The sequence below is a fragment of the Pipra filicauda genome, unplaced genomic scaffold, assembly GCF_003945595.2.
Source record: "Pipra filicauda isolate LSUMZ 115617 unplaced genomic scaffold, ASM394559v2 scaffold80_size11013439_pilon, whole genome shotgun sequence".
In the NCBI taxonomy this organism is placed as follows: domain Eukaryota; kingdom Metazoa; phylum Chordata; class Aves; order Passeriformes; family Pipridae; genus Pipra; species Pipra filicauda.
In genome coordinates this window covers 7,432,918-7,458,452 of record NW_024104987.1, presented here as the reverse complement: position 1 = coordinate 7,458,452, position 25,535 = coordinate 7,432,918, and the positions used below count along the sequence as shown (strand labels likewise).

The 25,535-nt window shown below is 58.1% G+C and overlaps 1 protein-coding gene across 9 annotated transcripts; it reads left to right on the top strand.

Annotated features, from left to right (window-relative positions):
* The first annotated feature begins 1,896 nt into the window (after positions 1-1,896).
* RNF157 (ring finger protein 157) lies at positions 1,897-24,234 on the top strand. 9 transcript variants are annotated; one of them, XM_027730136.2, is made up of 21 exons: positions 1,897-2,086; positions 7,289-7,407; positions 11,392-11,480; positions 11,958-12,104; positions 12,643-12,760; positions 12,877-12,943; positions 13,087-13,130; positions 13,513-13,560; positions 13,781-13,852; positions 14,400-14,559; positions 14,955-15,067; positions 15,342-15,580; positions 15,670-15,778; positions 15,962-16,079; positions 16,494-16,696; positions 16,839-16,904; positions 17,226-17,274; positions 18,742-18,852; positions 19,447-19,542; positions 23,505-23,545; positions 24,017-24,103. In XM_027730136.2, exons 1-20 carry the CDS (start codon positions 1,999-2,001, stop codon positions 23,543-23,545), a joined length of 2,097 nt encoding a protein of 698 aa, XP_027585937.1. In that variant the 5' UTR covers positions 1,897-1,998; the 3' UTR covers positions 24,017-24,103. The 9 variants fall into 9 exon arrangements, with proteins under 9 accessions (XP_027585937.1, XP_039246143.1, XP_027585976.1 ...); XM_039390209.1 differs by lacking the exon at positions 19,447-19,542 and having other exon boundaries at positions 11,419-11,480; positions 23,387-23,545; XM_027730175.2 differs by lacking the exon at positions 19,447-19,542 and having other exon boundaries at positions 15,962-16,073.
* The last annotated feature ends 1,301 nt before the right edge of the window (positions 24,235-25,535 follow it).

The window sequence follows — 25,535 nt, the reverse complement described above, 5'->3', positions numbered from 1 at the left end:
AATACGTCTGGGCAGAGCTGGGAGGGAACCTGCCCTCGAAGCCATATCACCACCCAGCTCCTGCCAGTGCTCCCGCGCTCCACTGCGGCACTGTCCTACAAAATCCTCTGCTGCAGTAATCGCTGGGAAAAAAAAAACACGAGCCCTGCGTGCAGGCAGCAGCTCTGCCTGTAATGACTGCTGGGCTGTGGATCTGCACGGGGATAACTTTGAATTATTGTCTGCACTAAAACCCTGCAGTCTGGTGTGTGCCGGTAATGAAATGTTCTGGCTCGTGTTTCCCCGCTGTCAGTGCTGGCTGGAGCGAGGCAGGGGAGCGGGACTGGCAGCTCAGCAGTGCAGGGATGTGCTACATTTGTAAGTGATTCGTGTCCAGAACAGGCTCCCCAAAAGGTGTGTTGGGGTGAACGGGGATCAGCCCCTGGGGTCTCAGGATTCCCGGGTGGGTGCCAGCACTGAGAGCTGGAGCAGGCTCCCGGTGCTGATGTCGCCCTTTGCTCCTCATAGAACTATTTAGGTTGGAAAAGACCTTTAAGATCATGGAGTCCAAGTCCTTTTCTTTGGCCGATGCTCCCACTGGCACCTAGCCCAGGTGTGACATCCCACAGCACGGACACGGTGTCACTGCTGGGGCTGTGGCTCCTGGTGTGACAGTGACAGACTGACAAAGGGGATACAAAGCCACCCCTTGGCTTCCCGTGGTGTGTGGCTGCTCTTTGTTTTGGCTTTTCTCAGCTGCCTTTGGGGCTGTGCGTGTAGGAAGCAGTTGGGGAGAGGGATCCTTGTGTCCCTCTGCGGGGAGGGGGCGAAGAGGGGAGCCCCGGGGACAGCCTTTGCTCATCACCACTGAGCAGCCGAGGCCATCGAGGCAGCTGATCCGCCTCTCTGCACATCTCCCGTCTGATATTTATAGCACTCGTGTTATCAACTCAAATCAAAATCATGTGATGCTCCACTAACTTGCGCTGCCGGACTAATTAATCACCGGTGGGCTTCAGCAACCGGTCGAAGGGTCCATCCTTCCCCTTCAGCTCCAAGGGGAAAATGAGGTAGTGCCCAGTGCTTCCCAGTAACTTAATGCTGGGGGAACTGGGGGGAACTGTTGGGGTGCACTGGAGCGGACAGGCAGCTCCTGCCTCCAGAGGCTGTGCCTGGCAGATGCAGCTGCTCCTGGTGCGGAGCAGAGCTGGGAAGGATGGGGAATACAGAGGTGTGCACTGGAGGGGGGCTTTTAACCTGCCCCACTCCATCCCCCAGCACTGTGCAGCCCTGGGGTGCTGCTGGAGGGGATCAGCCCCTGTGCCAACAGCTGCACCGACTCCTTCCTCATGTGACCTGCTGGGAAAAGGGGGGGCTTGTCCTTCTCCCAGGGGCCACCCCAGCGGCAGGGGGCACAGGAACAGAAGGATTATGCCCTGAACCAGCCTCAGGGGCCCAGACTGTCCCTGGGGGTCCCTGGGCTGAGGGCGCTGCTCAGTGTCACTGGTGGGGATGGGGGCAAGGAGGGGGGTGATACTGGGGTGGGCAGGGGTCACAGGGTGGTGTGACTGGGAGCGGCAGGTAATGGCGAGGGGGACCACTGAGCAGTACTGGAGGCATCTGTGTGACACAGGGGGTGGCAGGCGGGTGGCACTATGGGCACGCGTGTAGCACCGCGGGGGACAGGTAAGTGGCACCCGAGGGGGGGACCCCGCTGGGCGGGTGGGGGGACACCGGGTGATCGGGGGGGCAGGGGCAGCGCCCTGTCCCCTCGTCCCCACGGCCGAGCCGGACCGCTCCGGGGCGGGTCGGGGCGTGTCGCCGCTCCCGGCCCCGCCCCGTGTGTCGCAGCCCCGCGGTGCCGCGGAGGCGGCGCCGGGCGCGGCGCAGAGCGGAGCGGAGGATGCTGCGGGCGGGGGCCGCCGCCAGCCCTGGTCCCGGCCCCCGTCCCGGTCCCGGTGCCGGTCCCGGGCGGGAGGACACCCCGCCGCTCCCCGCCCGCTGAGCCCCGGCCCGGCCATGGGGGCTCTGACCAGCCGGCAGAACGCAGGGGTGGAGGAAGTGGATATCCCCGCTAATTCCGTCTACAGATACCCCCCGAAATCCGGTGAGCCCCCCGGGGGTCCCCGCGTGCCGGTGCCGCCGATGGGGAGGGGGAGAGGGGAGCTAGCGGGGCGGGCACCGGGCACGACCTTGCTCCGGGCCGGGGTGTCCCTGCGCACCCCAAAGCAGACCCTGACACACGGGGGGGGGGGGGGGGGCACCCTAAAAATCCGGGTCTGGTGCGGGACACCCTGGGTGCGAGCAGGGATGGGGTCACCCCACTCCGGGCGCCCCTTTGCCAGCCCAGCCCGGTTCCCAAACTTGGCTGAGTTGACGCGACTTTAAAGACATTATTATTGTAATTGTTTCTGTAGCCGTGTTCTGCTGCACCGGGCTCTGAAGGCGCTTTTTGTGTTTATAGCCTGCCGATCCGTTGCTGGCTGCTCGGGAAAATCCTGGGTTTAAATTCCCGGGAGGATGAGGGAGGCTGGGGTGGGAGGGATTGGAGGGGATCCCTCCTTCCCAGGGCTCTGCCCCACAGCAGCACCCCAGCCTCTGCCTTCCCGGCTCCTCTCCCTGCCTGGAGGCTCGGTGATGATGCATCTCCTGCTCCCGAATCTGGCCCTGTCTCAAACCTTGTGCGTGACCTTGGAGAATCCGTCCCTCCCCTCCATGCCTCACTTTTCCCTGCAAGGGCCGGGCTGAGCTGGTGTCCGGGGGGGGCATGTGGGGGGCACGGCGGGGGGAGGCGATGGGGTCCGGCAGCGCTTCAGAGCCGCAAAAATACCGGCATCAGGGAACGATGCCCCGGAGCTCCCTGTGTGTGTGTGTGGGGATTGCCACAGGATCCTTGCGGCACTGAATATTATTAATAGGCAACTATTTTGGTAGTTAATAGGATAAGGTAAATGCTTGGATCGTTAGCGCTGTGACAAATTGCTCGCTAATTACAACTAAAGACCTCCTTAGGAAGAATTACAGCCAACACAAACCCTGCGCTTGTCCTGGAAAGCTGCGCTTGTCTTTTTTTTTTCATTTTAACCTAAAATAGGTTGCACAGCTGGCTGGAGATGGCCGGTCCTTGGCAGCCTGGCCTCCTGGTGGGCTTCTCCAGTTCTGTCTTTTACATGGTTTCAAGGCCTCTGTCACCTTGATGCCAGGTGAAGCTGGACCACCCCATCCGTGGGTTTGCTCTTTGCAGGGGCTGTGGCTCCATTAATTAAGGGTTTTTTCCTTGTGACCGTGTCTTATTTAGGGGCCCTTGAAATGTCTGGGTATGAAAGGGTGGAGGCTGCAAGTCCTGTGCCCAGTTCCCAGGGAGCAAGTGCACCCAGCTGAGCACTTCCAAACTCATCTCAGCTGGCAGAGATCACCAGGATGATGCTTAACTCCGCCTTCCAGGGGGAAACTGGGGCTCCTGGATGTGCTCAGCTGGGCTGGTCCCACTGGTGGGGCCTGGGCAGAGATGGGGAACGGTCCTGGTGCTGTCTGGGGACAGGGGCAGGAGGTGTTCAGGTGACATGGCCATCTGCACTGGGACGAGGGCAGGCTGGTGGCAGTGGGAGATTATGGCTGGTTTGCCTTTAATCCGAGTGGGATTTGCCTTCAGCGCTGCCGGCAGCCTGAAGAGGGGGGATGTGCCGGGTGGCGGAGCCGATTCCTCCGTGGCGGCAGCGCTTCTCACCGGCTGGAAACAGCCGCTGGCTTTGGAAGCCGTGGCCCTGGAGTGGGATCTCATGGACCCTGGGGCATTTCCCTCTCTCTGTGGATGTGGCTTTGTCCGTCGGGCTGCAGGCTCGTTTGGGAGGGCCAGTGCAGCCTGTGGGAATAGGGCAGCTGTGTCTCGTCCCAGATAAACATCTCTCCATCCTGGGGGTCCCATCCCCTCCAGGCAAGGTGTAAATGGGATCAATTAAGCCAGAATTTTGAAACAAAGGCTCGGGTTTACTTCAGTGGCTGTCAAAGGCAATAGGAGGGAGAGCCAGCACAGGCTGTTTATGGAGCCCACTGCCTGGCTAGTGGGATGGCTGTGGGGCAAGTCCCCCACTTGCAGCCCCTGTCACTGGCTGTGGTTGGCACTGAGCTCCCCTGGGGCATGTGGGACCATGAGTAGGGTGCTGGCTGGGCACAGGAGCACAGGGATTAACCCGGCAGTGACACCCCCAGTCCTGGGGGACTCAGTGGTGGCACTGCCAGGGCGGACAAGGGCTGACGCAGCAGTGCTGCAGACAGGGTTTGGCATCACCTCCAGCTGCTGCTGGTCCTGTTTGCCTGCTTTAGAGCACTGAATTAAATAATGGGCTGCCCAGGGGCACCCAGAGCCTTTTAACCATCACAGCACCCTATGCTGGCACTCACTGCCGCAGGGTATCCCTGTGCCAGCACCGTGCCATGGCCACCCGGCTGGGCTGACCGAAGGCTGTGCAAACTCGGTGCTTCCCTCCCTGGGAGCGTGTGGATGGGCTGGGAACGAGCTGTTCTATTTTAGCTGCTTCAGAGAGCGGGGCTGTAACATTTGAGAGCCAGAGTTTGCAGTACCAGAGCTAAGCAAGACCCCATCAGGGCAGTGGTGGCTCAGGGGACAGTGCAAGACACGTGCCACTGTGTGCCAGAGCCACGGGCGCAGCCATAGCACACACCAGGGTCTGTGCCTGTGGGGTTCTCGCCCTTCTCTGTGCACCTGAGCAGGGTGGCATCCCTGGCACTTGTGGGGAAAAGGGCTTGTCAGCTGGTGCCAGATGTGTCCTGTGTGCTGGTGCTGGCAGATGTGCAGGACACACTTTTTTTGCCAGGAACCTCAGGCAGTTTGGGTTTATTCCTCCTTTCCAGCAGCCCTTCCTGAGATGTGACCGTCCTTGACAGGCTCTCCTTCCCCGGGAGTAGGCGTTGAGTGAGGATTTACAATTAGCTGATAATAAGGTGGCTGTGCCTGGGAAGGTGCTTCCCTCCTCTGCCACCTGCCAGTGCCCATGGAGTCACCGACACGCTCCTGTGCCAATGCCCTGGGCTTTCCCTGGTGCTTCCCTGGAAGAGCCTGGCACAACTCAAGGCTTTTGTTAAATGACAAGGGTTTTGGAGGACCTTCCCTGGGAGGGAGCGTAGGGCTGGTGCTGTTTGCTGTGAAGGGGGAGCTGAAGCCTCTTGGGGCTGTGCTGGGAACCTGCAGGGATGCTTCCGATCCCTGGCAGGGAGACTGGGTGACAGCAGCATGATCCTTGCCCACTCTGCCCATCCTACAGGAGCCCCCAGCACCCACCAAACTATGGCTGGGGCCATCACAGAGAGCCTGTGCTCCATTTTCCAGCTTTTTCCTGGTGCTGGGGCAGCTTTTCTTCAGGTTCAAATATAATTTTTTTACCATCTCCTGCTCTTGCCCCAAGTCAGTGCCAGGAAAAGCTCCTGATGGCCCCATTCTCCCCCGGCCGTGCCGTTTCAGGCGGCTCTGAAGGCACTTTGCTCTTGGGGTTGTTTTTTTTCCACGTGGCCGCGTCCTTCCAGGCGAGCTGCCTATAAATTATGTACATGGAAAATGGGACCTGAAAGCAGCAGGCATCAATAATTGATGGTCAACGTTTGCTAACGGGCACACTGCATCCGGGCATCCCAGTGCCACGGGGCCTTGGGACGAAGCTCTGTGGCCCCACTCACCCCTCCTGCCCCGGTGTTAGATCCCTGCTCCTCCTCCCCTTGGGCTTTGGGCTTGGCTTTGGTTTTTAAATGCAGTATTAAAGCCTGATCCAGCCCTGGACAGTCCCTGAGTCTACTGGAAGCCTCTGACTGCAGTCCCCACAAGCAGAGCTGCAGCCCAGGCTTGAGCTCCTTTGTCTGTGGACCCCAATGGTTTAGTTTTGGATGTCCCCAGGGGGGCTGTGGATGGATCTGTGCTAGTGAGTTTGGGGTTTTTTTACAAGCCAGACCCTGTCCCTGTGGCTGTTGGGATGCAGGACACTGTGTCCAGCCTACATCCGCTGCCTCTCCTGGCTCCCAGGTGCTTGTGCTCACCCCTCGCTGCTGCCCCATCCCTGTCCACCTCCCCCTTTCCCTTCTTTTCCCATCTCAATTCCTGACTCTCTTGCCCAGCTGGATCCTGTGCCACAACATGCTTTCCCCATGCAGCCCAGATCTCATGGACAAGGAGCAAGTACCAGTCAGCTCCTGTCTGGGCTGGGAGGAAAATCTCTTCCAGTGGAGAAGTGCCTGACCTGGAGACTACTCCCAACTTCGGGAACGGGTTTACCCTGCAAGGGAAGAAGGGACACTGGTCATTGCCCAGTGTTCATCAGGGCAATGTGGAGCACTTTGTAAGGGCATTGCTGAGCTCCTGGAGGGTCTGCAACCCCCCCCCAAATCCTCCCTTTTGCAGGTGAGCCCTTCCTAGGGAAGGCTGCAAGCTGAGAACTGATGGAATTCGGTTCAGTTGTACTTTGCCCACCTTCCTGGTGGAAGCTGCAACAAATTTGTGCCTGTGTCTGGACATGCTGCCTTGGGTGGCACACAAGGTCTGTATTGCCGGGCTCTGGCAGGATCAACCCCGCCTGTTTTGAGGGCTGTGTGCCTGGTCCATGCTACCCCTTCCTGGCAGCATCCCTGGGGATGTGAGAGCCGGCCTGGCTCCTCTGGGACTTGCAGGGTTCTGGGTTCTCTGGCAGGTCAGACTGTGCTGCTGCCTCTCCTGCTTCCTCTGGGCATGAGCTGGTGTTTATGCCAAGGATTAGCAAGGAGCTGCTCTCCTGCTCTGCCACCCCAGAGCTGTCTCCTCTTTCTCCTCACAGACCAGGATCCGGCCGCTCCTGCCAGCTGAAGGTCAGGATGACCTTGGGTGGCTCAGGCCACGCTGGGGCTCACAGGGATTTCCTGGGAAGGGAAAGGGGAGCAGGTGCTGCAGCTGCCAAAGCTCTGGGGTGTGAATCTGCTCCTGTTAAATCCCACAGGGTGGAGGAGTCCCCGGGTCCAGTGCTGCCATGGGAATAGACCCCTGCACCAGCCTCTCCCCGTCCTGGCTCTGTCTGCCCAGATTTTGGCCGTGGTTGCTGATGTGAGCAGGGAGAAGAGGGGGTGCAGGGCAGTCTTGGCCAGCTCCTTCTTTGCCTCTGCCAGCTTGGGGGCTGTCAGCATGTGAGCTCAACCTGAAAGGCTCCCAGCAAGGTGACCCTGGGGACAAAGTCACCTCGGAGCCATCGATCCGGTGGCTTTGTGCCGCTCCATCGCCCGGCTGAAGCCCCCTCCTCCCCCTCTGCTGAGGCACTCGCTGTGTTTTCGTTTCCAGGGAGCTACTTTGCCAACCACTTCATCATGGGAGGCGAGAAGTTCGACTCCACACACCCCGAGGGGTATCTCTTCGGGGAGAACAGCGACCTCAACTTCCTGGGGAACCGGCCCGTGGTGGTGGGTACCGGAGGGGATGTGGGGCTGGGGGGGGATCTGGAGCACAGGCACACCCCTTCCCAAAATGGCAGCGGCTGTGTGTGTCATGGGGTGCATGGTATAAGGCTGCTGACTGTCCCCCTCCAAGGGCAGAGCCAGCCAAGCACACTTGGGGTGGCCTGAGTGGATTCTCTGATGTGTAATATAAGGGTTGGGTACTTGCTGCAGCCTGTCCTCCACTGGGGACTAACCCCCAATGGTGAGGGAGAATGGACTGATTTAATCCAACTCCTTCTTTCTGACTCCGTCTCTGAGATCTGCTTTTCCTTTTGCTTTTCCCATCTCAGCCAGGAGCCATATCCCAGCTCAGAGGGCACGGGTGGGGAGCATGCTGGAGCTGTGCTGTTATGTTGCAGGGTAGAGTATCTTGGACAGGAAAAGGTGAAAGTATTTCCCAAGCTCTAGCAGAAAAAGGGGAAGAAGAGGGGGGGAAAAAAGGGGGGGATTTGATGAGGGCTGTGGGCAGAACTGATGGGTTTTGCAGTGCTGGGTGCTGCCAGCTCTAGCTGGTCTCAGGACATGGGGGAACCTGCAACCCACACTCCTGGAGATGTTTTTTGAGCTGGCTGCCTTTGGAAAGGGAGGAAATGAGAGCAGAGTTCAGCTGTGGCAGTGATGTCCCCAGCTCCATCTCAGCAGAGCAGCTCACCAGCATCAGCTGTAGCAGTTGTGGGGGGGTCAAGCATTAAAAAAAATTCGAGGTGGGGAATTAAAAGGCTCTAAAGCTTTTCTGTTGAGTTGAGATAAACTTGCCTGATGCTTTGGCTCGGCTCTCAAGTGCTGCATATTCCATGTTGGGCTGGCGAGGCTGCTGCCAGCCAGGTTCCTGTTTCCTCTTTGGAATTGGCTTCGGCAGCATTTTGGCAGGATTGTGCAGTCCTTCAGTGGGGAAGTGTCCAGCCCTGGGCTATGCCAGAGCAGGGATCCTGGCAGAGCCAAGGGCAGGAGCACCCCTGAATCCTGTGAGCATTGGGTGGGCGAAGGCAGAGCCTTTCTCTCCGTCCTCTGTTCTTTCCTGGAAAATGAGAAGTCAGCACTCGGGGTCTCTCTGCAGCAGCGACTGCTGAGAAATCCTCTTGATTACAGTAAAAGCCTCTAAACTGCCCAGTGAGCAGTTCCTGAGTCAGTGGCCCCGACAGCAGAGCAGCAGGGAAGGTAAAGGAACAGCTTGGAAGCAGCAGAGAGAATTAATACGGCGTCACGAGCTAAATTTCACTGCTCTGGCTTAATTACCAATGGCCCTGGGCTGCTGAGCTGGGACCAGGATCCCTCTTCCTGGGGAGCAGGGAGAGCTTTGGGGCTGAGCTTTCGGGTCAGCCAGTTTTGGGGGCTCAGGGAGGGGTTAGGGAGGATTTATGTTGGTTCTGGTCCAAGCCTATCTCCAGGCAACGCTTGGGCATCCTGTCCTGATGCTTCTTGGCTTGTGATGCTTTCATGTTCTGGACTCTTGTGAGAGCCATGGTTGGGCTGTAAACATTGGAGATGGCCATTGCTTTTTTTGGTGGGGGATTTATTTTGGGTTCCTTGAGGATCGGGGGCCAGGAGGTCTTGGAAAAATTGTGTCCCAGGTCTTCTCTGAGCAAAGCACTTTGAGCAATGAACAGCACTGCTGCCACAGGGGTGTGCAAAGCACCTGGAGGCTGTGCAGCTTCTCCTTTCCATGGATGCATGATAATCTGGATTTTCCAGCTGTGAACAGGTTCCAGAGGGGCTGGGAAGGGCGTTGCAGGTTTAAGTAGCTGCCACCATGCAGGGGCTGAGGAGCAGAGAAGCTGCTGGTGGCACCCCGAGAGCACAGGGGAAGCCTGGAACTGTTGAAACATGACACTGGGTTTCCCTGCCCACACAAACCTGCCAGGGTCTGCTTGTAGAAAAACCCCAAGAAAGATTTTTGAGGCTGTTTTTTTTTCACTTCAACAGAAGCTGGCCTGGAACAAATGTTGCTACAGACACATGGATAATGTTCTTCACCACAACCGTTACCCACTTTTTTCTGTTGTGTTTCAGCTTGATTTAAAGTGAGGAGATGCAAAACGTCCTCTGAATGGCCCCTTTCTGATGTGCAAATCCAGCTTGCAAAATTTAACTTGGGGGGAAAAAAAAACCAACAAAAATCCAGCCACCCCCCAAAAAGAGCTGCTCGCACGTGGGTGTGAAAGAGCCCAAAGCAGTTTCTGCAGCACAAAATTTGCCTGTGTCACTTCCCCATCCTGCCCAGCCCAACGGCCCCTGCGGGGGGCACCCAGGGGATTCAGCTGCCCCCTCCCTCATCTGCCACCCACCCCCGGGGTGCTGCAGCAGGAGGGGGTTTGCACCCATGGGTGCTTTCCCTGCCAGGGCTGGTTTGGGTATGGCTCGGCTGGGCAGAGGTGCCAACGAGCAAGATTTAATTAGTTGGTTAATTTGAACAGCAGGGGATGTATCGCAACACGGCACAACGTGTCGTGACATGGTCAGCTCCAACCCGGAGGCCTTTTCTCACTTTCTCCTTTCCAGCTGCCACGGGTGACTCTGCAGGTGCACAGTTCTGCAGGTGCACGTTTAGTGATTCATTAAAAAGTTCGTTAACACCGGGCTAATGGCTCTGCTGCCCTTTTGCCCTCCTGGAGGGGACCAGAGGAGTGGGACGCAGTTCCACAGTGCTGGAAATTCATTTCCAAAGCCTCTAGTGCCATCAGCCACGCTGCATCCAGCCGAGGCTTTAATCCGCCTTCGGATGGCCCCAGTGGGATCAGAGCCGTGGGATGGTTGGATGTTGTAATGCTGGGGTGGTGGAGGAGGGATGGGGCAGAGCTGTGCCTGCCCTGCTGAGTTCTGCCAGCTGCCTGTCCCATCCTGTCCTTCTGAGCCCAGCACGGGTCCCTCAGCCCCATCCATCCTGTTCTGCAGGGCTTTGGGGTCAGGGAAGGAGATGATAACTTTGGGGACAGGTTAGGTGACTATGGATTTCCCATGTGAGGGCACCAGGGACATGGGGAAGGGGTGCCTGGGTTGCTGCAGGCCACCCCCACGTGCCACCTGCAATTTGGTCTTGTCCCCTCAGTATTGGGGTGCAGTGGGTGCCTTGCTGTCCCTCCTCTCTGGGCTGGGGGCGGTGTGGGGGAACAGTGGGACACTATTCCCTCTCCTAAGGCAGCAGTTGAGGCTCTTTGAGCATCTGCCCTCCCCGATGGCACCTGACACCCTCCTGGCTGTCCCCTGGCACGCAGTGACAGCTGGGCAACAAGCTGGGCCTTAATTGGGGCTGATTCCTCCTGGACCTCAACCCACCTGGGAGATGGAGATGGAGAGGGGAGAGGTGGGTCCTACATCCCTTCCCCAATGCCCTTGGTCTCCTTTGGGTGGCTGTAGTGCCAAGGAGAGGGTGTCCCCTGGGTACCACTGTGTCCCCTCTCCTCTATAGCCCCTGTGCAGGTGGACAGGAAAGACTGGGAAGGATAATGTCACCTTGGAGGACAGATGCTGCTGCCTGCCTGGTCCTGCCCAGCTGCCCCACTGGCTCTCTGCTCCGGGCATGGGGCTGGAAGGGATCCCACCACCCAAATCCCATCCATCCCAGGGAGGACACAGAGACATTTGTGCCTGTTCCTTGGTTGGTGGGCAGGGAGGGAGCTTCAGCCTCCCCCTGCCCAGCCTCATCCAGCAGCCTAACCATCCATCAGCAGCCGCCTGCCTGTGCCTTAAATCCTCCTCACCCTCCAACCGAAGGGACAAGGAACAGCCCCTCTCTGCGTGACCCCTCCCCAGTGAAATTGTCCCTGCAGAGGGTTTTGGGCTTGCTGTTTGCCGAGGGATGTCCTTGTCACCGTGCTGCCTGCGCCAGCAGGAGCACCCCTGCCCACCCCAATTCCCTCCACAGGGTGTTGGGTCTGGGTCACTGGTGGGTCCGCAGCCACTCTAACCCCCCATGAGCGTCTGCCTTCACCGGTGTCTCTCTCATCCTAGTTCCCTTACGCTGCTCCACCTCCTCAGGAACCCGTGAAGACCCTCAGGAGCTTAATCAATATCCGCAAGGACACCCTGCGCCTCGTCAAGTGAGTCCGGGCACCCCACGGCCACGAGCCACGGGGAGGGAAGGGGCTGGTTGGATGCTCCCAGGGGATGGTGTGCACGGGGCTGCTCTCATTTCAGCACGGGCAGATAGAAGGGATGAGCCTGTCTCGGTTCCCGCATGCCAGCACAGGCACTGCCGCAGGATTAAAGGAGCTTAGTGCTGCCTTTGAAGTGCTTTGCTGCTTCTTCCTCCCCCACCTTCCAAAGGCTTTGCTGGAGGGAGGCTGGGGATTGCGGCAGGGCTGTGAGATTCGGGATTAGGCTGAAATCTGTCTGCGGCACTTCCCAGCCTGTAGGCTTGACCTTGGGCGTGCTGGGCCCTCCTGGTGTGCCTCAGTTTCCCCTGAGGGAGGGCAGCAGCCCCTTCTTGGGGCCATCAGTGCTGAGGGGGCCAGTCCTGGAGCACCCCGAGCCGTTCCTGAGGGGTGCCCATCTCCTGGACCCTCTGTGCTCCCCAGGTGCTCGGAGGAGGTGAAGACCCCCGGGGAAGAAGTCAGCAAAGCCAAGGTGCACTACAACGTGGAGTTCACCTTCGACACGGACACCCGTGTGGCCATCACCATCTACTACCAGGCAACCGAGGAGTTTCACAATGGGGTGGCCAGGTGAGGAGCCACCAGCCTGGCCCATGTTCCCCTCTAGCCTGGCCTGTGTCCCCCCAAGCCCAGTGTGTGCCCCTGGCTGCTGGGCCTGGAGCCTCTCCCTCCTGGAGCCTCTCTCCTCTTCAGGGCACGAGACAGCTGCTGGTGGTGCTAAGGATGGAGGGGGCTCCTTATCTCCCCCCCAGGTGCCACCACCAGGTCCCTGCCAGCCCCTGCCACCTTCTTCCCCATCCGATCTTGCTCCCTCTTTTTACCTTCAGGTCAGAACGGAGACGGGGAGAAATCATTGTCCCTCCCAGTCCTCTCCAGGTTGCATCCCCTCCTGTGCTGTGTTGGCTGCCCTGTGTTTATTTTAGCCCTGAGGATTATTTTAGCCCTTTTTAGGACTTCTTACCTCAGCCCCAAGAAGCATCTGGGAGGGGAGGGGAGGAGTGACCTCCCCCCCACTCCCATCTTCCTGATGTTTCCATGATCTGGGGGGACCAGGGGGAGTGTGGGGACAGCTGTGGTGCCCTGACTCTGTCCTCTCTCCATGGGACAGCTACATCCCCAGGGACAACAGCCTGCAGTCGGAGACAGTGCACTACAAGCGGGGGGTGTGCCAGCAGTTCTGTGTGCCCTCCCACACCATCGACCCCTCTGAGTGGAGCGAGGAGGAGGTGGGTTCCCCCAGCCCCAGCATCCACTGTGGGCCTGATTGTGGTGATGAACAAGCAGTGACAGAGGCTTCATCCCACCTCCATCTCACTGATCCTCTTCTCCCATCTCTCTCCAGCTGGGCTTCGACCTGGACCGGGAGGTGTATCCCATGGTGGTGCAGGCAGTGGTGGATGAAGGAGAGGGTGAGAAGGGGGTTCCTTGTTGGGATGGGCTTTCCCAGTTGCTGGCATTGTGATGCCACCTGGGCAGAGCCTCCTGCTTTTCCTTGCTGCCACCGTGGCTCTGCCTGTCCCCTGAGCCCTGCCTGTCCCTTTGTGTCTTGCAGAGCACATCGGGCACTGCCACGTGCTGCTGGCCACCTTTGAGAAGGTAAGTGCCAAGCTGGGGCCATCCTCCCTCTCATCCCCCCTCACCCACCAGGTGTGAGAGCCTGGAGAATCCCTGAGGGGCTCGGGATGGTGCTGCTGGGCGGGGGCTGTTTTGGGGCTGCTCCTCAAATTCTGGCACTATTCCCTCATTTTAAGCACCCACTATAGAGGCATTTGGGCTCAACTCCCATCTTCCTTCCTCCAACAAGTCTCCAGCTTTGCAGTGCCCGTGACATCCCACAGCTACCTGGTTCTGGGGTGTCAGGAAAAGCCAGAATTCCTGCCAAATGGACTGGCTGGGAACAGTGGCAGCTGCGGGGTGGGTGGATGCTCCGGCAGAACAGTCCATGGGTGCCCACCCGTGTGTTCTCTCCTCCTTCCAGCACAGTGATGGCACCTTCTGTGTGAAGCCCCTCAAGCAGAAGCAAGTGGTGAGTGTCCAGAAGTCCCCAAGGCAGTGGAGGTGCCCTGCACACCCTGCAAGGAGGTGCTGAGGGGCTTTTGGGGAGCCCTAAACCCTGAGGTGGGCAGCAGCCTGCCCTTACCCTGCCCCTGCCTCCCGGGGAGGTTTTTGGATACAATTTTGAGTGTGTCAATGCAAAGAGAATCGATGCATGTCTCTGCTCCTCACCCTTCCCCGTGGGATTGCAGGTGGATGGTGTGAGCTACCTCCTGCAGGAGATCTACGGCATTGAGAACAAGTACAACACACAGGATTCCAAGGTATGTCCCTGCATCCCCCAGCCTGCATCCTGTGGGTCTTCCCTCATACCCTCTTCCCCTCCTTTAGCACAGGTCCAGTCCCTAAAACATGCTCAGGGCAAGAGTTGGCAGCACAGCACAGAGCTGCTGGTGTTTGGGGATGCTTTGTGTTGGCATCCAAGCTGCTGGAGGCAGAAAGCTCAAGGATTGAGCTTTTCCCCCCAAACTTTGTGGTGTGGGAAGGTGATGGCCGGATCTTGCCGGCTTGGACAGGGAGCGTGGGGCTCAAGGCATGGGATAGGCCTCATGCTCTGCTCTGTATGTGTAAAAGTTGGGGTGAAGGTTGTATCCTCCTATGGGGTTCCTTTTGCCCCATCTCCCAGCCTCCAGCAGGGGAGGAATAAGGTCCAGGGGTGTATTTCAAGAGCAGGCAGCCCGTGGACACAGGCAGGACCTCACAGCGAGCACTCTGAGCACCCAGGCAGTATTTCAGAGCACCCCACCCTCGTGCCATGTGGGCTGGGGACCCTGAGGGCCCTGAGCAGTTCCCATCCTCCCCTCGGGGCAGGTGGCCGAGGACGAGGTGAGCGATAACAGCGCCGAGTGCGTCGTCTGCCTGTCGGACGTGCGCGACACCCTCATCCTGCCCTGCCGGCACCTCTGCCTCTGCAACACCTGCGCCGACACCCTGCGCTACCAGGCCAACAACTGCCCCATCTGCAGGCTGCGTAAGGGCCGGGGGCTGCTGCCTTGGGTGGGATGGCTGGCATCTCTGGGGACGGGCTGGTATCTTTGGGGACGGGCTGGTATCTTTGGGGACGGGCTGGTATCTTTGGGGACGGGCTGGTATCTTTGGGGACGGGCTGGTATCTTTGGGGACGGGCTGGTATCTTTGGGGACGGGCTGGCATCTCTAGGGATGGGCTGGCATCTCTGGGGATGGGCTGGTATCTCTGGGGATGGGCTGGCATCTCCCATCCTTCATTCTGCAGTCCCTCCAGCCCCATGTGTGGTGACGCCGTGCAGACTGGGGATGCCCCTCTTGGGAAACGGGGTGGCATTTTTTTGAGGGGCCTCCTCTCAGCACCCGGTTTTCACCCCACCCTTCTCCCCTGCTGCCGCAGCTTTCCGAGCCCTGCTTCAAATCCGAGCCATGAGGAAGAAGCTGGGTCCCCTCTCGCCCACCAGCTTCAACCCCATCATCGCCTCGCAGACCTCGGACTCTGAGGAGCACTCGGTCAGTGCCTGGCTGAATGCAGGACCCCCACCCCTTCCACCCTGCTGAGATCAGGATGGGAATGTCTGGGAATCCATGTGCTTTCCAGGGAAAAGCCTTACTTGTTTAATGCAAATTGACCAAACTGCAGGGTTGGTATTGCATAAAGAATGGGCATTTGGCTGGGTGTCTGGGTTTATCTTCTCCCTGGGACATCTTCATCCTGCTTGGGAGCAAGGGAATGCAGAGAAATGGGTCAGGGAGGATCCTCACCCTGTCTCTTCCCTCTCCTCAGTCCTCAGAGAACATTCCCCCTGGCTATGAGGTGGTGTCGCTGCTGGAGGCCCTCAACGGGCCACTGACACCCTCGCCGGCTGCTCTGCCACTGCGGGCCCTGGGGGACCCCCCGGGCGTGGGGACCCTTCCCTCCTATGGCAGTGACGGCCCCCTGCCTGCCTTGAGGGCCCTCTCGCCCCTCCAGCGCCTGCCCGACTGCGGCCCCCCGGGGCTCAAGCTGAAGAAGAGCATCTCCAAGTGAGTACCAGGGTGGGCACAGGGGGCTGGGAGGGCTCAGGGGGTCTGTGGGCAGGGGTGAAGCCCTCTGCTTTGCCCGCTCTGGCCAGGTCCATCTCGCAGAACTCCTCCATCCTGCCTGAAGAGGAGGACGAGAAGTCGTGCACCGAGTCGGAGCCGAGGGTCTCCAGGAGGAGATCCCCAGCCCGGTGCGAGGAGGTGAGTGCTGGTGGTGAGTTGAGGCACTGGAGGGGCAGCCGGTTTGGGGAGGCTTGGAACCAGAGGGTGTGGCTGCGGTTTGCCCCTCCTGGCTCTTCCTCCGTCCGTAAGGATGCCTTGGTGAGGCAGTTAATCCAAACTGAATATCTTCTATCCCACTCTTCCCATGGGCTCCTCTTCCAGGAATGTGGTGCGACACCGGAGAGTGAAAACTTCACCCTGTCATCATCAGGAGCCATTGACCAGTCCTCATGCACTGGGACACCCCTCTCCTCCACCATCTCGTCCCCGGAAGGTACAGGTGGGCCTTCCCTCAGAAGTGGGGCTCGGGGGTGCTGGCAAGGCAGGAGAGTGGCATCGTGGTCTTGGGACCCTCCCACTGCAGGGGGATGCAGAGTGGGTTGCCATGGCCCTTCCCTCCCTGCCACGGGCATTGCATGGAGCCCCAGGGTGTCACCTCTGCTTTGTCACTCGTAGACCTGGAGATGGGGCTGATGGAGGCACCAATCATGTCTGCTTTGTCATCCCACAGAAATGGGGGGCTGTGAGGCCCAGGACCCACTGCTGGCAGCTTTGCAGCTATCCCGTCTCCATGGCATGCAGCCAGTCCTTCCTCCTCGTTAGCCCCCTCTTTAATTAGCGGGTGCTGTGCCGTGATTTGCACTGATGGGCTGGGAGGGTCCAGCGGCCCCGCTCAGCCCCTGCTCTCCCCCAGAGCCCGTCAGCAGCAGCCTGGCTCAGTCCGTCATGTCCATGGCCTCCTCCCAGAGCCAGCACTCCCAGCTCAGCACAGACACTGTGTCCTCCATGTCTGGCTCCTACGTTGCTCCTGGCACAGAGGAGGAAGAGGAGGAGGAGGAGGAGGGGGACATGCTCCCCTCACCTGCGGCCGCAAGCGTCACAGCCTCTGATGGAGAGGTAGGGGCTGAGGGGTTGTTGGTGGTGCCCATCATCCCCAGGTTTGAGAGCTTTCCCATGGGATGTAACTTCTCCTCCAAACCCCCTGGCACCAGACTTTTTATTTGTTTTTCCTTCCATCTTTCCCCCCTTCTTCCCGCAGTCAACGCCTGTGGAATCCCCAGATGTGAACTTTGTCAGCATCTCTGCCGAGGAGCTCGATGCTGAGGTAACTGTAACTACCCCATGAGGGACTGGGAGCTGTGGTGACTCCCAGTGTGGAGGGGGGATCCCAGCTGCATCCGTTTCTGGGTGCCCACTGAGGGGGAAGCTGGGCAGCTCGCACCACATTCCCCTGGGGCTGGGATGAGGAAGGAGCTACTGACACATCCATGTCCCTGCGGGCTGCCCTGGGGATGGATGGGGCAGTGGGGCTGTCCCCTGGCCATGATCATCCTCCTGGTCCATGGAACCCCTGGGGCTGGGGACATTCCCCCAGGGGCACCTGGGAGCAGCCCCTGGCTAACGCTGCCTCTCGCCTGTGCTGCAGGGCAACGATGTGCTGGAGGATGAGGACGCCTCTCCCACGCAGGAAGACGGTAAAAGGCCCCGGCTTGTTGTTGTCCCTTCACATTCAGGTCGCTGTCACCAGTGGGCAGCCATGAGTGGCGGGTGCTGTGTTGTCCCCAGCTCCCCTCCCTGCCATCAGGGACAGCCCTGGGTGACTCCACAGGCACCAGAGGCGGGAAACATCAATCACAACAGGGCCACCCATGGGTGGGTTGAACACCAGTGGGTGGGGGAGCCAGGTGGCTATGGGGGACCCCAGTGAGCTCAGTGCAGGACATGGAGCAGGTGATGGTTGATGTGCAGGATCCAGTGGTTTTTCCAACAAGCCAAGTGAGAAAGAGGCTTCTCTGTGTTTTCCCCCTCAACAAGGTTTTCCTTGCATCTCTGAAAGCCTCTCCTATAGGGATTAATGTCTGGGCTGATTCCCATAGGAAAGAGGCTGCAAAGCTGTTCCCCTTGGGATGCTTTCCTCACGTTTTTTGGCCTGTCCTCAGTGTGATTTCACAAGTCAACACATGCACATTAAGGCCTCCTCTTGCCTCCTCCCTTGAGCTCAAATAGCCAAGGAAGAGGTACCATCAGCCACCGACTGCCCTGGATTGCTTTTGGGCAATAAGGAGGCCCATAGTGTGCCCCTTTGCATATTTGCAAGTTTCTTGTTAGCAAAAATATGCCAAAACTGTTTCCCCATCCAACCCGGATACTGAGCCAAGCTGGAAAGCAGGAACACCCATCCCCAAAATGTGGCCTCTGCCCTGCAGAGAGGCTCCTGCTGATGGGGAGACTCAAATATGACAAGTAGGGACAACTAGGGGCTGTGGTGGATGTCCACAGGCATCCCAACAACTCTGGGAGCAGGATGGCCTTTCTCCTTAGGACACGGTCCTGCTCCCATTCTCAGCGGGGCTTATTTGGGAACATCCCTCCTGAGGTTCAGTCGCCTGCATCTAATGGATGCAGGCAAGCAACCGGGGGCTGATCTCTCGTACAGGTGATGCTAAGAAGCAGAGTTAACTTCCCTCAGCCCCAAAAGCCTCCATTTCCCTGCAAAAGCTTGGCTACGGCTTCTTTTGCCCCACGCATCCAGCTGCTGCCTCCTCCTGGCACCCACGCGGCTCTCACACGCACCGATGGTGCCGGAGAGGCTCTGACAGGAGGTGATTGATGCCACCATGGCCTGGCTGTACCGACCAGGGACCGCTCAGCTGGGCAGGGGGGAAGGTTTGGCTGAACCCTGGGCAGTTCACGCGTGTGCCCATCACCACATCCTCGCTGTCCCGCTGCCCTCCGGCGCAAGGAAAGGAGCAGCTCGGGCTGTGCCCAGGAGTTATTGTCCACTCTTCACCCGCTCCGACCTGGATGCATTGTTTTTATCTATTTTTTTACTTTTGAAAGAGGCTGGGGAGGGGAGAGGAAAAGCCCCAGAAACCCCACCCCCCAGTGCTAAAAGGCAGCGTGGAGCCCCAGCACCGTTAACTGCCTTAACTCCCTTCCAGGCCCGAGGACAGGCGCTTTCCTCGGTCTGAGGTGTGACAATAACAATGACATGGGCATCGCACACGTGAAAGCGCTGGACAATAAACTGTGCTCTGAGGCCTGCTTACCTGGTGAGTGGCCGTCTGCTGAACATGAACTTGGGGTGGGGGGGGACAGTCCCACTCTTCCCTGCATCCCCCCAGCCCTTTGCGTCCATCCCTCCTCTCCCATCACCGTCATTCCCGCCATCCCCACCAGGTTGTCCTCAGTGCACCCCACCACCCATCTCACTGCAGGGCTGAGCACCAGGCACGTCACCACCCGTAGGTCAGGGTGGCCTGTCCCTGCTGGAATGTCCCCAGGGGGCTGCAGACCTGCTTTGATGGGATGCTCTGTCCCTTGGCCAGGGGGCTGCTGGCACCCCAGATTGCACCTGGGAAGGTGGCACAACTGTAGCCTGGTCCAGGCTCGTGGTGGGAGCAGCAGTATTTGCATTGGGGTGTGATCCACAGCCAGTCCAGCTTTACAGCAGGAGCTGCCTGCCTCTTCCTCCTCTTCCTCCAAGGCCAGGGAGATGGGGCATGTCAGATCGGGTCATCTTTCTACAGAGCCCCACATTCATCCCTCTTTCCCATTTCTTCACGCTTTCTCTCCCACCCTCCTTCCAGTTCTTTTTCCTCCCTCCCTCTCTCCATCTCTTTTTTTCTCTTCTTCCTTCCCCCCAGGCTCCTCCGTCCGTGTGAAAGTTCATGTTCGCTCTGTGCCAACACGGTTTTCTCCACCCATGCTTGTGTCCCCTCCCTGCCCAGAGTTGCACAAAGGTGACAAATGTATTGGTGACCCCTGGTCCCTGCACAGGCCAAAGGGAGCAGTGGACTGGGGACCCTTCCTCAGCCTGTGTGTGGAGAAATGGGGCAAAAAAACCAAGACAAAGCCCTCCAAGGGGTCTCCATCAATACATTTGTGGACAAGCTGAAAGCAACTCTGCCCTTGCCTTGCCCCTTTGCCTAACTTTGTGGCAGGTCTGAAACCTGCAGCAGGTGCTGGAGAGCCGAGAGGGTGGGTGAAACCCACTGGAGGGAAGGGAAATCCTTTTTTCCCCACTACTCCTTTGGGAAAGCCTCCTCTCCTGCTGCTTTGCCTGTTCCTGGTGGTTTCTGTGCCAGAGAAACACAGCTGAGGCTCTTGGGGAGGAACAGGCTCCTGCCACAGAAGTCCTGTGTCCCCTCCATCACCCTCTGGAAGCAGCTGCCTGAGCCCTGCCCAGGAGGGCTGGGGAGGGAGCTGGGGGGGATATCTCAGCAGCACCTCTGCCTTGCTGGGGAGCCTGGCAAAGCATCCCTTGGCTGTGGCACCAGCCAAAGCCATCCTTGACTGCATCCCCCTTGGTTGTGGCGGGGGGAGGATGAGGAAGGGGGAGCTTTGCAGCCCAAACGGCTCCAGCACAGGGTCAGATTCTTGCTCTGCTGTGAGGAGTGCACTGGCCGTGTCCCCAACCTGGGCTGGGGTGCAGGATCTGGCCCCTGGGACGAACCCAGCCAAGGATGGACTCTCCATCCTTTGGCCACCACGCCAGTCCCTGTGTCCAGCGGCTGTGCTGCTTGGAGCCCTCGGCACGGAGCTGCCCTGCTGCCAGCATGAGGGGCGATCCAGCCTTAGCATTTGCGGGGAAAAGCAGGGAATTGCTACTTGTGCCAGGACCAGGGGCAGAGGAGGTGCAGAGCGGGAGCTTTGGGGCTGCCCCTGGTCCCCCGAGGATGGCAGAGGGGCCAGTGGGAAGAACACCAGTGATGTTCTCCACCCCTTTACACTCACTGTAGGACATGATGTGTTTTTTCCACATCATGATGGACAGTGATTAATGTTTTACAACTTTCCTTTTTCTGATGTTGTACCAGTTTGTGTAGATCAGGATGTTCCAACAGTTTTTAACCAGGGTAATGTCCATCCCAGGAGTGGTTGGAGGGAAAGTGTCATGTAACACGATGTTGTCATGTATGCTCTGGTACAGTTTTTGGTAGAGAATAGTTGAAGTCACAGCCTGCTCTATAGGTAAAGTTACAAGTATGTAGAATCGAGTGGTTACAAAGCTGTATCTTTGTCATCCACTGTTTAATTATCACAAGGGGTTCTTAGACATACACACCCTTGTTCTATGGATACTAGGATGTGTTCAGGATCAGTGTCAGGAGACATTTCAAAATGACAGACACAGCTCTGTGTCCAAACAGGCATCTTGGGCTTTCAAAGTATTACTTTCACATATAAACCCCTGTCATTGTCTCACCACACAACCATCTACATCAATGATTTGCCGTGTGTGTATGATTGTTTTTAAAAGCCTGTGCTTGATGTTGTGGTGGATCTGGTTCCCTTACGAGCACAACGATGGGGTGAATGGTATAGACTGAAACATTGCATATTGCTAAGACAAAAGCTGTGGCCTTATTAGCAATGAGGAGGTAAGAAAATCTGGTTAAAGACCACCAGGATTGAAATTCCCTTTCAGATGCAGTGGCATTATCCAAAATTACCTTTGGAATTTCACTTAAATTCAAAATAAAAGTCCATTTTTCCCTTCTCTGATTATCACAGCACTGATAGAGTGTAGCCATAACTGAGCTGGCATACAGCTGAGTGCTGAAGGCACTTTGCTTTGAGCAATTCCCAGAGCATCAGTCAGTTGGTTGTTAGCATTTTGGTATTTTTCTGAGACAGAAAAGATAGCTGAATGTGACACTGTGTGTTTCAGAGAGAGGGTTAGGAAGACCTTAAGGGTTGCTCTGTAGTGCTCAAATTATTAATGGTTGTACCCAATTTATTAGCCAGAGTTTCCAGATCAATATTGTTCAATATCCCTCTTCCAGTTCCCAATATACTGGTTAGATGTGAAAGGTGATGACCTCTGGTTTACTGAGGAAAACCATCCAGTAGAGGAGGCACCTGTAAAAGGTGAACATTTTGGTCTGGTAGTAGAAACATTGGTCTGCATGGACATTTCTGCTTTCTTTAAGGAACGAGGAGAAACAATGTTTGTTGTTGTCCAACCAGTTTGACCTCATATGGTCTGACCAGTGAAACATTTGGGGCAATTTTATAGGTTTTGGAGTAGTTTTGGGGGCAGTCATGGAGAGTGTGCTTAAACCCTCTAGGACACAGTCAGATTCTATATCATAAGGAGATAAGACCAGTTTTGTATCTTTCAATTTACAATCCTTTAGGTTCACAGTGAGACAGACGGGGGGTGTTCCATATCCTGTGGTTTTGTTTTGGCTGTATCGTTCATAAAATTTCTAAGGACTTGTACCCAGTGCATGACAACCCCATTCACTGATTTTAGGGGACCTTTGGAGACAGTTACACACTGGCCCTTGAGATCCTTGGTGTTTGAGAGGCCACGTCTAGGAGAGCCTCCAAGCCAGTGGAATGATGTTGAGATTTGATAATTATATTTTTGCCTTCTCTGTAGTGGAGATGTGGTTCCTCAAAGGTGTTGTGAAATCTCTGCAGATTTCAATCTGGTGGGAAAAGGCTTTGGGAGGAGGCGAAAGGCCACATCCCAGGGATTTTAGGACACAAGGTTTAACTAAAACATACAGATCTGTGTCCTGAGTGGATCCTGTAGAGCCGTGGGGTGTGTAGGGAGTTACAGAGGCTGTCCACAGGACTCAGAGCATCCTTTGGCTGTGGCCACAGTCGGGGGACAGGGTGGCAAAAACAGCTTTGGAAAGAGAAACTGGGGGAAGGCTCCTGCTGAAAAGGTTGGCACGAAGGTGGGAGGGCTGGGGAGCTGCTGCAGAAGACCTGAAATCCCCCGGGGGCTTTTGCTGATTTAAAGCCACAGATGCTCTGAGTGATCCCACAACAGGCCAAGGGAGCTGGTTGGGTTTCACTGTGATGGGATTTAGGAGCTGGTCTGCCCAGGACAGGTTTGCTGGCTGCTGATGGCAGGGGAAACCCCTCCTGCAGCCCAAGAGGTGAGCATGGGGCTGATACCCTGCTTCAGGGCCAGACCCTGTCCTGCTGCCCCAACCCTGCTCCTCAGCAGCCTCCCAAGGGTGCACTGAGCTGAGCTGGGTCTCTGCACTGAAGCTCTACAGTGACTTAGGCAATATCAAGCTCTTAATGGGATTTCAGTGTGCATGTACATGTGGTCCTGTTTAATTATCCATTCCCTCCGGGATCTGCAGACTTAACATGCCTCGCTCTCCAGCCTGAGCTCGCCATGAAAAGCCAGTCGAAATGGTAGCTGTCACCTCCCATAAATCAGCAGGCAGCAGGATTTTGTTGCTCCCCCTCTGGGAAAGCCTCAGCCCTTGGCCTTAACATGCCCTCACACATGTCCCCCTGGCTCAGAGCTGCTCTGGGCACAGGGTTTAACCTCGCTGGTGGGTGCAGCCCCCTGCTTTAGGGGCGCACCCGCTTCCTAAGCCCCTGATTGTTTGTGGTGGGACACAAGCCTCTGCCCTCACCCTGTCCCAACTGGAGGGTGCTGCCTGAACTGGAGGGAGCCTGCAGCCGGAGAGGAGTCATGCAGAGACCCTGCTGCCCCGCACCATAAGCATGCCCACCCCTCAGTTCTTCTTGGCACGAAACCCCAGGAGGCCCCACGCATGAGGGACCCCTCCCGCCGTGCCCGGTGGCAGCTCCCTGCCTCGTTCGCAGGCGGTGAGACCCCCGGTCCCACCCGGTCCCCCCGTTTGCTCTCTCGCGTGCATGTCCCCGCGCCGCCGCCGCCTCTCCCGCCTTCACCATGTGCCTTCTGGTCTCTCCTGCCACGCAGCCGCCGTGCCGGACTCCTGCCCCATTAACATTGAGGAATAGGTATGAGACCCCCAGAGCCTGCGCCCGCCTCGCGCCCCATCACCCTGGGGGGGGTTGGCGCTGGGTTGGCGCCCCTTGTTCCGGCATTGCTGACAACCCCCTCACTGTCCAGGCCACGGTGACATCCCTTTGTGCCCAACCTGCAGCCCCACAGGGCGTCTGCATGTGCCCTCTGGCTGGGCAGGGCAGGCAGAGGCAGCCCCCTTCGTTTGGGTTATTCAAACCCAGCCACGGTCACGCTGTGATTTCTGTTTGGCCCTCGGCATTCCCGAGAAACCGGGGGTTCAAGGGGCCCCCCCAGCCTGGAGAGGTAAGTGCAGGCACTCGCCAGCCCTCACTGCAGCCAAAAGCCTAAGGGGATCTGGGGAGGTGGGCGTTACTTGGGAGACTAAACCACATCCCCCGTGGAAAGATGAGCTGAGAGCGCCGGTGGGTTTTGGGAGCCCCTGACCCCCCGTTTTCTCCCCCCAGGCCCAGAGGCCACCAACAACAACGTGCGGCTGCAGCAGACGCCCCGGCCCCGCCGCCCCCCCGGCACCCGAGACCTGGAGCAGGCAGCGACCGCCCTGCCCGTGTGAGGGCTCAGCCTGGGCGGGGGCACAGACCCCCCTGCCCACCCAGAGGGACCCTGGTGTCCGGGTGCCAAGGGCGTCACCACCTCCACCCCTCGGCTGCACCAGGACTGACTTTCAAAAGAAAAGACGGTAACCTCGACTTTTCCTTGGGGGCTAAAGCCATGTCACTTTGGAGCCCCTCAGTAGCACCTTCCCGTTCTCCAGCCCTGACAGGGGTGGGTCACCTCCTGCCCCCGGCCATCTCACACCCCCTGGCTCCTCTCCTCCAGCACGTGGAGCAGATGGGACAGGGTCAGCCCACAAAAGGGGTCCTGAGGTGTGGATGGATGGAGATGATGGGAGGATGGTGCTCAGGGGTGTGGGTTCAGGATGAGTGGTGGCATTGGTATCTTCAGTGCATGAGTTGGTGACCTTCATGGAGGGCTGCCCCCACCCCAAGTTTGCTGGCCCATGCCCCTGCCATGGTGTGGGCTGTCCCCATGCCGTGGGATGTCCCCATTAATGCACTGACAGTGATGGTGCCCCCCAGCTCCCCTTCCCTCCACCCTCCTCCTGAGCAGCACGTGGGCTTCAGGGCCTGGCCCTTGAGGTTGCTTTTCCCCAGGAGATGGAGCAGAGTGGCAGGGGTGGCAGGGCACCTGGTACCACCCCCAGCATGGTCACCAGCCCCTGGGACATTGCTAACTTACCCTCACTGTCTTCCGCCCTGCTGTGAGCTCAGGGCTCAGGGCTGTGCCCTCTCTCTGGAACAAGTGCCAAAAGTGTCACCCCCGTCCCACCCGTCCTGCCCTTCCCATCGCACTTTGTAGCACGGGGTGAATGAGGATGCGGGAGCTGCCCCCCCATCCCTCCATCCCCATCCCTCTGGCCAGGGTTGGGCCAGCAGCATAAGTGGATTTTGCTCCAGGGGACAGACACACAGGGACAGCAAAGGGATAGGGATGAAGCCACAGACCTCGGGGACCTGATGGGGCTGTTGGCAGAGGCCAGACTTCGCTCCAGAGAGCACCAGGGACAGTCAGAAGCCACTCTGAGGGGCATCAGACCCAATCTCCCGAGCTCTGGATCTGTTTGGGGCAGCCCAGGGTAGGAGGCTGAGCCTCCCTTTTCCTCACTTGGTTTTGTCATGCAAGTGTGATAGCAAAGGCCACCTCCTCTCTGCAGGAGGACGCTGCAGTTCAGAGCCACCTTAGGACAGAGATGCTCATCCACAGAAAGCAATATCCCTGTGGGGAGTGTGTGGGAAGCAGGTCCTCACTGCCAATCCCCACGTCAGACCATGGGCTGTGCTGGTGGCTGTGGCTCCTAAAGGGGAAAGAAACCCTTTAAACCCTTTTGGGGGCTGGGAGGTGTTTTCTCTGCCTGGCTCACAGCCAGGGAACTGCTCACTCCATGGCCCCGGTGTGGGTCCTGCC

Coding starts and splice junctions, on each gene's coding strand:
- RNF157 (XM_039390207.1), top strand. CDS start 1,999: ATGGGGGCTCTGACCAGCCGGCAGAACGCAGGGGTGGAGGAAGTGGAT. Junction 13,561..13,780: donor CCCTCAAGCAGAAGCAAGTG/GTGAGTGTCCAG, acceptor GTGGGATTGCAG/GTGGATGGTGTGAGCTACCT. Junction 15,581..15,669: donor CTGAAGAAGAGCATCTCCAA/GTGAGTACCAGG, acceptor CGCTCTGGCCAG/GTCCATCTCGCAGAACTCCT.